The sequence below is a fragment of the Podarcis bocagei genome (genome assembly GCF_964188305.1).
Source record: "Podarcis bocagei genome assembly, chromosome: 2".
NCBI lineage: Eukaryota > Metazoa > Chordata > Lepidosauria > Squamata > Lacertidae > Podarcis > Podarcis bocagei.
The window spans coordinates 2,440,915-2,453,553 of NC_138126.1; the positions used below are offsets into that span (position 1 = coordinate 2,440,915).

At 49.2% G+C, this 12,639-nt stretch overlaps 1 protein-coding gene across 1 annotated transcript in view; it reads left to right on the top strand.

Annotated features, from left to right (window-relative positions):
- The window catches only part of COL11A2 (collagen type XI alpha 2 chain), a 102,485-nt gene that overhangs the window by 54,225 nt on the left and 35,621 nt on the right, over nt 1-12,639 (top strand). Inside the window, exons 20-32 of the mRNA XM_081181713.1 lie at nt 832-876; nt 2,314-2,367; nt 2,465-2,509; nt 4,401-4,454; nt 5,507-5,551; nt 5,847-5,900; nt 7,050-7,094; nt 8,689-8,742; nt 10,272-10,316; nt 11,307-11,360; nt 11,457-11,564; nt 11,865-11,918; nt 12,224-12,277. Of these exons, the coding sequence (XP_081037839.1) occupies nt 832-876; nt 2,314-2,367; nt 2,465-2,509; nt 4,401-4,454; nt 5,507-5,551; nt 5,847-5,900; nt 7,050-7,094; nt 8,689-8,742; nt 10,272-10,316; nt 11,307-11,360; nt 11,457-11,564; nt 11,865-11,918; nt 12,224-12,277 (711 nt within the window). The remainder of the gene's footprint in view (nt 1-831; nt 877-2,313; nt 2,368-2,464; nt 2,510-4,400; nt 4,455-5,506; nt 5,552-5,846; nt 5,901-7,049; nt 7,095-8,688; nt 8,743-10,271; nt 10,317-11,306; nt 11,361-11,456; nt 11,565-11,864; nt 11,919-12,223; nt 12,278-12,639) is intronic.

Sequence of the window (12,639 nt, forward strand, 5' to 3'; positions counted from 1 at the left end):
AACAGGTGAGAAAGAAAACCAGGGAGAAGAGTTGGTGGAAGAAGATTGGAAAAAGTTTAAAGACTATTTACAGAAATATTGTAAAATTAATGAATGTTAGAATGATGTTGGATAGAAACTAAGTGGTCTATAGCTGTAATGTTATAAGGGAATACGAGAAAATGGACGATTAATAGGTAAAAATCCAATGTTACAATATTTTAAGATTGAAGACCAGGATAAACAAAGAGGGGAGGGATTTGCTGAACTAACTATCTGAACAGGAATACAGAAAAGGGAGGCGTGAGGAGGTCCGGGAAATAAGCAAATGAAAGATAAGTCATTGAAAGAGCGAATTGTTTTTAACTATTTTTATTTTGTATTTTTCTTTTTTAATTTTGTAATATTTTGAAAATTTCAATAAATATCTTTTTAAAAAAAGAAAGAAAACCAGAATGAGTCCGGTTGTACCTGGGTTCAAATGAAAAAGTCCAAGTAAATACTATCGGTGTTATCAGTTTGTCAAAGATAGGCTCTTTCCATGTTCCAAAAGGATGATGATGATGATGATAATTGTGGCTTTCAACCAATATGAAAGCATCAAAAAACATCAGACATTAAAAACCAAGTATATGCATTATTTTTCAACCTGCCCATTCAAAAACAGCAGGAGTTGAGATTCTCTGGCTGGGGGGGTGGGGGTTTGAGAGCCTTTACGCATACACAGGAATGTTTTTTGGTGGAGGGGTGGAGGCAGCGTTCCCTGAGATGAATTCTGCACATGCACAGAGACCCTGTTGTTCCCTGAGCTCCTTTGTGACTCTGTCTCCCTCCCCCCCCCCCCCGTTGCAGGGAGATGACGGAGAGGTCGGCCAACGTGGGCTTCCTGGAGAACCGGTGTGTATGGTCCCGTTCCTGCAAGGGATCTTGGGGTCTGGCCAGGTTTGGGGCCCCTATTGGTGTACCCCAATGGCGGGGGCCTCGTCCTCCCAAGCAACGGCCGAGGGTGACAAGGGAAGGCAGGGACCTCTCGCCCCTAAAGTGGCGAGTCCTCGCCTCCCATCCGAAGTGGTACAGTCCTCCTGACAGCTGGATCGTAGCCCCATTAGCTGCCTACTGTGAGAGGGAATGCTTCGAAATAAACTATCAGAGGATAATTATTGCTTTTGGGGAAAAAACCAAAGCTCAGAAATTGGAAACTTCAGGGCCAAAATTTAGAAGAAGTCTCGAACTATAAATATTTAGGAATGGCAGTCCAAGCGTCAGGATCCAACAAAATTCATATAAACTCAAATGGGTGTGCAAATGGCTTCCTGCCAACAAGGCCTTAAGCCCCTCCCCCTCCCCGGAAGCCCCACCCACCCTTAAAATAAAGGTGGCTATTATTATTATAATTTCAAGTATTGTCAAATTTCAGGACATTACATCAAGGTGGTTCGTAGCTGCTGTGTTTTGAAGCTGTACAGTGGACTGTGTCTTTTTATTATTATTACTACAGTGGTGCCCCGCAAGACGAATGCCTCACAAGACAGAAAACTCGCTAGACGAAAGAGTTTTCCGTTTTGGAGGTGCTTCGCAAAACGAATCTCCTATGGGCTTGCTTCGCAAGACAAAAATGTCTTGCGAGTTCCTGCGGGTTCCCCCCCTTTTTCTAAGCCACTAAGCCGCTTATCCACTTATCCGCTAAGCTGATAAGCCGCTAAAAGCTGCTAATAGCGCTAATCCATCAATGGGCTTGCTTCGCAAGACGAAAAAACCGCTAGACGAAGAGACTCTCAGAACGGATTCTTTTTGTCTTGCGAGGCACCACTGTACTACTACTACTGCAGTTTTTGAATCCAGACCAAGCCCCAAGCCGCCTGAGAAACATTTCTACCCAAATGCGATTTTGGTTTTAAACGCAGTGTAAGGAGTCTCTATGGAAGTATACTGTATTTAAAAATGAGGTATCAGAGTTTTTAGGGGGTCAACCAGGCTGGGATAGCTGGGATAGCAGGCCTGTTGGGTTTTGAATGTCTTATGTAGATTTTTCAATTCCGTTGTTCTTTATGGGAGAATGACAATAAAGATTATTGTATCCTTTCCAGTCCAGAGGAGAAAACAACAACAACGTTAATATTTGTTAACTGACTGCCTTGCCCCAGTCACCCTGGGCAGCTTCCAACAGACATAAAAACACAATAAAACACTGAGCATTAAAAACTGTGATGCAGCAGATTCTTGCCATGCAAAGAGCTGGACTAGATGACTCTAGGGGTCCCTTCCTACTTGACAGTTCTGTGATCCAGCCCCCTGAAGGTGAGTGCCTGACCTTTTCTCTCTCCTTTTCTTCAGGGCCCCCGAGGTCTTCTTGGCCCCAAAGGACCCCCAGGGATCCCAGGCCCTCCGGTAAGTGCTGGGGAGGGGGTTTTCCTGCCCCACTGAACTGCACCCCCAGCCCCCCAGCCCTAACCGCCTCTTGTGCCTCTGCCTGTTCTCCTGACAGGGTGTGCGTGGCATGGATGGACCCCACGGGCCCAAGGGGAACCTGGTGAGTAATAATAATAATAATTTATTATTTATACCCCGCCCAGCTGGCTGGGCTTCCCTGCCACACTGGGCGGCTTTCAACAGAATATTGAAATACAATAACCTGTTAAACATTAAAAGCTTTCCTAAACAGGGCTGCCTTCAAATGTCTTCTAGAAGTTTGGTAGTTGTTTTTCTCTTTGACATCTAAAGGGCAGGCGCCACTACCAAGAAGGCCCTCTGCCTGGTTCCCTGTAACTTGGCTTCTCGCAGTTGGGGAACTGCCAGAAGGCCCTTGGAGATGAACCCAGGTGTCCGGGCAGAACGATGGGGGTGGAGATGCTCCTTCAGGTCTACTGGACCAAGCCATTTATTTCCTTGACATCTGGTGGGAGGGCGTTCCACAGGGCGGGCGCCACCACCGAGAAGGCCCTCTGCCTGGTTCCCTGTAACTTGGCTTCTCGCAGGGAGGAAACCATCAGAAGGCCCTCAGTGCTGGACCTCAGTGTCCAGGCAGAACAACGGGGGTGGAGACGTTCCTTCAGGTATACTGGACCGAGGCCGTTTAGGGCTTGAAAGGTCAGCACCAACACTTTGAATTGTACTACTTTGAGTCGCCCCGGGGTGCCTCGTGGTGGGTGCTGTGTGGGCTGCCATCCCAAACTTCCCTGGGAATCCAGGGCTCAAAACGCTTCACCTGCGATGGGCCACTCACGGTCTCTCATCCCAAGACTGTTGTGAGGTCAAAATGGGGAGCGGGTGATCCCACGAGATCGCCTTTCCCCACTTGCCCCCCACTGGACCACTTCCATCAACTACAAGGTGCCACACAAGACACTTTCCACGTTTGTAAGAATTCAATATATGACTTTGGTGGCATCTACACTTCGGAACTCCCTGCCTCTTGATCCCAAGAGGCTGTCGGCTTTTGAGAGCCTGCCGAAAGCATCCCTGTTTTGATAGTGGCTAAAAATGAATGGATGTGAATTTTACCTTGCTTTAGTATTTTAACTTTCTGTGTGTGTTAAAGCAGGGTTGTAGATTTCTCTTGATTGTATGGTTTTCTGTTATTGAAATCTGCTTTGGGTGGTTGTTGTTGTTTTAATGCAGTCAAGCGGTCTATAATTTTTAGGAAATGAAGAGAGCGTTAAAAATACGCAGTGTACGTTTCCATGGAGGAAAGTGGCTGGGGATATCGGTGTCAGAAATGAGTAAATTGCTCTCTTGCTCCTTTTGAAGCTGTTCTGCCGGGAAGACGGAGATGCTGTGATTTCTGCATTGCCTCTTCTGTACATTGAGGGGGCTCAATGAGGGGCCCCATGCCTGCCCCCACCCCACAATAAATAAATAAATAAATAAATAAATAAATAAATAAATAGATTTTATTTATATCCTGCCCTCCCCAGCCGAAGCCAGGCTCAGAGCGGCTAACAACAATACCGTAAAAGCAACACATTTTCCATAAAAACCCAATCAATTAATTAAAATACATTCCAAAATCAATTCATTCTAAAATCAATTCAGAGTCAAATTAATGGCAACCATTGGGTTAGAGTTCTATGAAGATTACAGAAGGAGAGAGGGGGTCAGACTATGCCTTGGCCAAAGGCCTGGTGGAGCAGCTCTGTCTTGCAGGCCCTGCGGAAAGATGTCAAGTCCCGCAGGGCCCTGGTCTCTTGGGACAGAGCGTTCCACCAGATCGGAGCCACAGCCGAAAAAGCCCTGGCTCTAGTTGAGGCCAGCCTAACCTCCCTGTGGCCCGGGACCTCCAAGATGTTTTTGTTTGAAGACCATAAGGTCCTCCATGGGACATACCAGGAGAGGTGGTCCCGTAGGTACGAGGGTCCTGGGCCATGATGCTCCCCAGTTTCGGACTGCGACAATCTGACTCTGAATCTCTTGTTTTTGACCAGGGACCTCAAGGGGAGCCGGGACCCCCTGGCCAGCAGGGGACTCCAGGGACGCAGGTGAGTGAACCCATCAGAGGACCTCTGCTGGATCCGTCCCCAACATCCTCCTTCCCGCTCACCTCCACGGCATGAAGTCCGCAGGACGGCTGGAATGGGGAGATAGACTAGCCCTGAATGGGGAGGTTCCGTACGGCAGCCATCAGGACTGGCTCACAGGCCCCTTTCCTCTCCAGATGCATCGCTTTAAGGAGACGCTCCAGCCGCCGTTCCTCAACCTGGTGCCCTCCAGACGTTTTCAGACTACGATTCCCATCAGCCCCACAGGGTGTAGCGAATGGTGGGAATTGCAGTCCAGGGCCTCAGGTTGGGAGAAGCCAACGCCAAACACTGCTAGATAGATTCCTGGCCAACGTTGATTCCTGCGTTTTAGGGGGTTGGACTAGATGACCCTGGGGTCCCTTCCAACGCTGTGATTCCTGTGTATGGATCAGCCTTTTGACTAAGATCTGCTCTCGTCCGTTTAATATCAGATACATCCTCTGCTAAATGGATTTTTGGAGCTGGGAGATAGCAGAGGGACCGGCTCCGTCTGCTCCCCATCTGTGGAGTGTTTTTGTGGGTTCAAAAAGTAGAGGGAAGCAACATTTGCAAGCTTATCTCTCTATTCAAGAACGGACAACTTCCAAGAAGTGCTCCTTCGAAGCTGCAGCTTGCCTGCTTCTCTGAAAACGGGCTGATTCTCTTTGCTTCAGATGAAAAGGGGAGACAAAAATGCACGAAATTAGGATAATTGGCTTGGGAAATAGAAATTCTTCCCGGGTCTGGTGTGGGGCCTCTTTGACCATCTCCGGAAATGTCTCTAGAGGAGGCCTCCGGCCGACAACTGTAAGAGCAGGATGAGACCCCCTTGGGCCCGATCCCGCAGGCTCTCTTGACCTTCGGGTCCCAAAGAAATGACCCTGAGCGAGGAAGCATTTGAGGGGCCGCCAGAGAGAACTGGGAGGGTGGACGTTTTTGTCCTCAGTTGGGGGGCTCAGGAGGGCGTCTCCAGGAAGTGGGCTGGGAGGGCCCCCGTCACCCGACGTTCTCCTCTTTCTCCTTCTTCTCAGGGATTGCCGGGACCTCAAGGTGCAATGGGACCTCATGGGGAGAAGGTGAGCTGGGAGGGACCCCGGCTTGCTGACCGAGAGGGACAGCGACGCTGAACCCCAAAGCAGGGAGGCGGCCACTGGGTTAGGTTGGGTAGGGTTTTAGGGTTGGTTTGGGTTTTAGGGTTGGGTTTTTGGGTTGGGTTGGAATGGAATGGGTTTTAGGGTTGGGTTGAAGGGTAGGGTTGGAATGGAATGGAATGGGTTTTAGGGTAGGGTTGGAATGGAATGGGTTTTAGGGTTGGGTTGGGTTTTAGGGTTGGGGTGACCATTCTTGGGCTAATGGGATTTTCTCCTTCAGGGCCCCAGAGGGAAACCTGGACTTCCGGGGATGCCTGGTTCCGATGGCCCTCCTGTAAGTACCTGCCCCTCACCTCTGCCTCAGGCCTCCCTTGACTCAGTGGCCCCCCCAGCAAAGACGGGAGCCATGTTGAACAGGAAGTAGCTGGTGGCCGTGTCCTCTACCCTTCTTGGAGTCCCCACTGAAGAGAGAACGCTGAGAAGCCACTGTTTCTGTCAAGGGGAGGACAATGTTAACATGATTATGCTGGGGTTTTCCTAGTTGCCATGCTGGGCGCCAGTCCCCGCACCAACACCTTCACCCACCCATGGTCACAACCATGCAACCTTGTTGCAGCAGTTTTGTGGCCGGCCTACCCAGCAACGCAAGCGGGCCGGGGCCCTTACGAAAAAGAGCAGGTGTCCATAAGGCCCCTGAGATCCCCCCAAAGGGTGGCCCTTCTGTCCTGGTGGCACCACAAAGTGTCACAGATCAGCCTCCCACAGGGTAAACTGTGAAATGTTGGCATGACGACCACTTTTGGGGCCCACAGGGGGCAGTTTCGAACAGGAATTGTGCTCTTTGCATTCGCTGGCAGCCATGTTAAACAGGAAGGCAGCCATATTAGACAGGAAGTGAGTTGATGTGGCAACCATGTTAAACAGGAAGTGAGTTGATGTGGCAACCATGTTAAACAGGAAGTGAACTACGGTCAGTAGTAGTAGTTGTTATTATTATTATTATTATTATTATTAATTATTATTATTATTATTATTATTATTATTATTATTATTATTATTATTATTTCAATTTACATACGGTAGCACCCTTGATCCCAGGGTGGTGTACAACATTAAGGACATAATTTATGCAGTACAATAATAAAAACACAATACAGAGCATTTTGATACAATAATCATAATCATTCCACCCCCCCCCCCCACATTTTACATAGCCTGCTAGTCATATTAGACAGGAAGTGAGCTGCTGCCCCATCCTTTGTGCCTCCTCCTGGCATTTTCCAGCTGAACTCCCATGTCCCCAAAGGGTTTTCCCCTGGCCCTGGGCAAAGAAGGCCCTGGCAGACTGGCATGGAGAGTTGCCCTCTCCCCAAATAGTGGGATTCGAAAAGGAGGCAGCAATCCAAGTCCTGTGGATTATTAACTCAACTCCTTCTTGCTCGCTCTCTCCCTCCTTCCTTTCACCCCGATCCCTTTCTCTTAGGGCCACCCTGGCAAAGAGGGCCACCCAGGCACCAAAGGAAACCAGGTGAGAAGGGGCAGCCCCACGCCCAGCACGTGGCAGCAGTCTAGCCAGGGGGGTGATGGGGGAAGTATGGAGTGGCACCCTGAGGCTCTCCCTGCCCACGAACGGCCGTAGGCGGCAGATCACCAGGCGTGGGAAACGGTTTCTCTGAGCCATTGACGCCATGTGGGTCTCTGCTGACAGCGATGGGTCTTCAAGAGGGAGAACAAGCCTTTCCAGGGCAGGCAAGCAGCTCAGTTTCCAGACCATAAGTGAAAAAATATCCCAGGAAGAGCAAAGTACACACAAAAAATATGCTTTTATTTTTGCACTCCTGCTATGCCTTTTCCAGACACCAGGTGGCAGGGGGAATCGACACAGAGAGCAGCGCCTCCTTTTCCATCCAGCAGGGGGCAGTGCAGTCTCACACATACAAGGACATGCAGCACTCCGTTAATCTGTGGAACTCCCTCCCACTGGAGGCGGTGATTGACAGCTGCCAACTTAGACGGCCTCAAAACAGGGTTAGGCAAATTCAAGGAGGAGGAGAGGGCTCCCGGTGGCTACTAGGTGGAATGCCAGTTGCTTGAATCCAGAATCGCGTTCGAATCCTGCTTGCCGTTTCCCCACAGGCATCTGGTTGGGGCCCGGACTAGACAGTTAGGTTCTTAGGCCCTTACGAAACCCAGGTTTGCACACACTTTAAAAAGGCCTCTCTTGGAGGGACCTTCACAGACACACAGCGTGGAAGGAGAGGGTTGCATCCTGAGCAACTTGGTATTTCTGCCTTGCCTGAAATCCAGAGATATGCCGGGAAAACGGGGGCGTTGAGGGGCGGATTGCACCAGGGTCGGTCATTTCCCCATCCTACCTCTTAGCCAACACAGGCAGAAATCCAGCTTCGAATGGCATGGAGAAGGGGAGCTGCCAGCACCTGTTGAATTTCAGCCTGCCCTGCAGCTCTTAAAAGTCATGCTGGTAAACTGATGGATTTAATAAGACACAAATCCAAAACTATGGTACAGAAACAATGGGAATGCTTAAATGAATATTCACACAAGCAAGGCTCAAATGCGAAAGTTTGGTTGTGCTTAGACTAACCTTGTGAAGAATATAGAGAACATAAAGATTTGAAGGACTATGAAAGAGCTCAAGGAAAGGAAGTGACCGAAGAACAGGTGTAAAGGTGAAATGAAGAGACATGTGGTGAATGCGGTGGAAGGCTATAGGAATATTTTAATTAGGATTCATATGTTGTAATGTTTGAAGTATAAATTTGGTATTCTTGATTAGGGAAAGTATTTTTTTTCTTTTTTTCTTTCCTTTTATCTTTCGTCTCTTTTCTTTTCTAGTCTGCAAGTTGGAAAATACGTAGACAAATGTGTTTACAGTGTTATGTATTGATTTTTGTTTCTATTTCTTTTTTCTTTCCTTATAATATTTAATAAAATCTAATTTAAAAAAAGTCGTGCAGGTGGGGTAGTGGAGGAGCGGAATGAAATTGGCTGAGAGGCCCTGATCCCTGAGGGTCTTCTGGTGGGCATTTTTTGGGGGGAGGGTCCCTCCTTGTGATTTCTCCTCTAACCAGCTCCTCCTCTCTCTCTGTTCCCCCTTCCAGGGCCCGTCTGGTCCTCAGGGGCCAGTTGGCTACCCGGGGCCTCGCGGGGCGAAGGTAAGCAAGCACCTGATTGGCTCGTGGGACTTGGCAGGGCTGGATTTCCCATCGTCCTTTGCTTCCGATGCGCAGGGCTGCTCTCTCCCTTTGGAGAAGGGGAGAAAGGCGGCCCCTTGGGAGCCTTAGAGAAGTTGCAAGGGGCCCCTGGAGGTCATCTAGCCCAACCCCCTGAAGCCATCCCTGCGGCCCAGGACCCACGTACCTACAGGACCGCCTCTCCTGTTATGCCCCACGGAGGACCTTAAGGTCCACAAATGACAACATTTTGGAGGTCCCAAGTCGCAAGGAGGTTAGATTGGTGTCAGCTTGGGCCAGGGCCTTTTCAGTACTAGCCCCGACTTGGTGGAACGCTCTGTCCCAAGAGACCAGGGCCCTGCGGGACTTGACATCTTTTCGCAGGGCCTGCAAGACAGAGCTGTTCCGCCTGGCCTTTGGTTTGGACTCAGTCTGACCCTTAAGTTTCCCTCCCCTTATGGTCTTGATTTATGGGCCACTTTTAAAATGAGGCTGCATTTTAAATTGCATTTTAACCTGTATTTTAAATTGGCCCCCCCATTATGTTTTTATTGTAATTTTACTGGTCTTAGCCACCCTGAGCCCGGCTCTGGCCAGGGAGGGTGAGGTATAAATTATTATTATTATTATTATTATTATTATTATTATTATTATTATTATTATTATATAAGGCGGCATATGCAGTCAGAATGAAATAAATTGAGAGGGCCCCTCCCTCGCTCCTACGCCGCAATTTGTATTTTTCTGCAAATATTTTTCCTTTTCTTCAGTTGGTGGGTGGTATACAAATCTAATAAGGGACGCGGGTGGCGCTGTGGGTTAAACCACAGAGCCTAGGGCTTGCCAATCAGAAGGTGGGCGGTTTGAATCCCCGCGATGGGGTGAGCTCCCGTTGCTCGGTCCCTGCTCCTCCCCACCTATCAGTTCGAAAGCACCTCAAAGTGCAAGTAGATAAATAGGTACCGCTCAAGCGGGAAGGTAAACGGCATTTCCATGCACTGCTCTGGTTCGCCAGAAGCGGCTTTGTCATGCTGGCCACTTGACCCGGAAGCTGTACTCTAGCTCCTTCGGCCTATAGAGCGAGATGAGTGCGCAACCCCAGAGTCGGCCACGACTGGACCTAATGGTCAGGGGTCCCTTTACCTTTTTATACAAATCTAATAAATAATAGTAATAAGAATGGTTGCACACCTTGTAACTGTCCTGGGAAAACTGGGGGATTTTTTTTTTATGTTTTTGCATTAGAAAGTGGTGCTGTGATCTCACACCACAATCTTATCCCTCAAAAGTGCTGGGTGTGGGGGGGACATGATCGCACGCAAGTCATGCAAGTTAATTCGGAAGCGTTGCCCAGAAGACACGGAAGACATGTGTCCCGGTTTTGGGCCCAGACCTGTTGGGTAGGAGAGACAGGGCGGGTATGGCTGGGGGGGGGGGGAGGCGAGAGCCTGGAATATAAGACGCTCCACGTATAATTTCTCCCCCCCCCAACCCCCTCTCTCTCCTCATAGGGAATGGACGGCATTCGAGGCTTCAACGGCCACAAAGGCGAAAAGGTGGGTTCTTGGGAAGGGAAGTGGTGGATCAGAAAACAGCAGCAACACCCCCAAAACCCACATTTCTGTTCAGCTACGGAGAAAACATGAAATTCCATAACTGTAGGGTTTGGAGGGGCCCCCCAGGTGTCATCTAGTCCAACCCCCCACAATCGCAGCAAAGGAATCGCTGGCAGGTGGCCATTGTTGTAAACAAATAAATCTGCCCCTTTTCCCTTATGGGGGACACAAGAGCCCACATAGAGTCCTTACGTAGGATCACTATTGGTCGGAGAAAATAACAGAAGCCAACCAGAGAATATTGAGAAGCAAAGCAGCAAGTAAGCCTGATCTTTATTGATCTGTTGCAACAGGGTGCTCCCCTCACACAGAGGACCCAGAACCAAGTTGTGCCTGCCCTTATTTTTTAATTCCCTGCCCTGGAGCTCAAGACCACCCCTCCATACATCATACATACATCACAGAAGGGGTGTAACCTAAGACCACCACCCCAGATGCATCATACCTACATCACAGAAAAGGCGGTCTACAGCAGAAATCTGAGTGCGTTGTTTATCTTGTCTGACAGGTTACCTGTTAATGCTCACTTGATTGGATACCCTGGGGAGCCTGGCCAGTCTCTTGTAATGACAAATACTTAGTTCCTGAGCTGGGTCACAGGCTCACAGCTTATTCATACACAGACAGACATACCCTTAAGACAGGATTTGTGAAGGAAAAGACAATGGGGAGGCTTTTCCATTTTCCTTTGACCTTGCAGAGAAAACATTTGCTCAGTTTGGGAATCAAAATGGTTTCAGGTCGGTGCTGAACTATGTACATGCTTGGTTAGTACACTTATGAACATTTTACTTATATCTAAGACCTCAAAATTCCTATCACACCATCGAACCTGGGGGGGGGACAAAGCCTGGGGTCCCTTTGGGGTTCTGAGTCTGTAGGGTCCCTGAATCCCTCTTAATGCCACTCCCCCCCTTTTATTTTCTTCAGGGGGAAGAAGGGTTTCCTGGTTTCAAGGGCGACATGGGCGTGAAAGGGGACCGGGTAAGTAGGACAAGCCCCCTCCCCACTTGCACCCGCAGCCCCCTCCCCTGTTTCTTGTTCCTGCCTCATTCTCTCTCTCCCCCCCCCCCCGATCAGGGCGAAGTCGGCGTCCCAGGATCCCGAGGCGAAGACGGCCCCGAAGGCCCTAAGGGCCGCACCGGACCCCACGGGGACCCAGGTCCCATTGGGCTCGTCGGAGAGAAGGTGCGGATTCCGGGTTGGGGGGTGGTGGAGAGTTTTGAGGGCCCTGCAGTGGTCATCTAGTCCAGCTGCAGGTGGAGGTGGACTGGTCCCCCTGTGGTTTTATAATTCGTTGGGAGCCGTCCGGCAGGGAAGCCCAGTCAGATGGGTGGGGTACAATTATTATTATTATTATTATTATTATTATTATTATTATTATTATTAGTTCATCTGGTTTTACTCCTTTTCTGGGTTTTAGGGCATCCTCCCTGGGGGTATAAGTCTCCTTGCTCACTTTATTTTTTACATCTCTCTTTCTTGCAGGGGAAACTGGGTGTTCCGGGTCTCCCTGGGTATCCCGGCCGACAGGGACCTAAGGTCAGTATTCCTCCAAATTTAGGTACTTGACCCTTGTGGCATCGGTACCCAACTCTGTACCCTCCTAATAATGGGGGTGGAATTGTCCCATCTCCTTGCAGGGAGAGACATTGTGTCCGTCCTCCTCCCGCCTCCTTCGTGGCCCCTGCACTCACTGGGCCCCCCCACTCCGATTTTCATAGAATTGTAGCGTTGGAAAGGACCCCCTGATGCCATCTAGTCCAACCCCTTGCGATGTCCCGGCCGGTCCATTCCGAAAGTCCTCTTCCGCCTTGTCTTAACCGCCTCTTCCTCCTCCTCTTCAGGGCTCTCAAGGCTTCCCTGGCTTCCCTGGGACGAACGGCGAAAAGGGGGGACGGGTAAGTGGCCCCCTCCTCCTTGAGGAGCTCCCAGCCCCCCCCAGGCAACTTATCTTTTGGGCGGGCGGTTTCGGAAAGATGTCAAATTCATTAAACTAAATAGTTTCGAATCGATTGCTGCTGTCCTGAATTATTATTATTTTAAATTTTTTATTAAATTTTATTAGATGTTACCCCCAAAAAGGGGGGGAGAGATAGAAACAATACATAACCATACATAAAATCTACACAATTTTCCAGAATGCAGACTAGAAAAGAAGAAAGACGAAAAATAAAAGAAACCAACAAAAACGGAAAAGAACGAAGAGAAAAAATGCCTTTCATGATCAATGATTCCAAATTCACACTTCAAACATTATGAT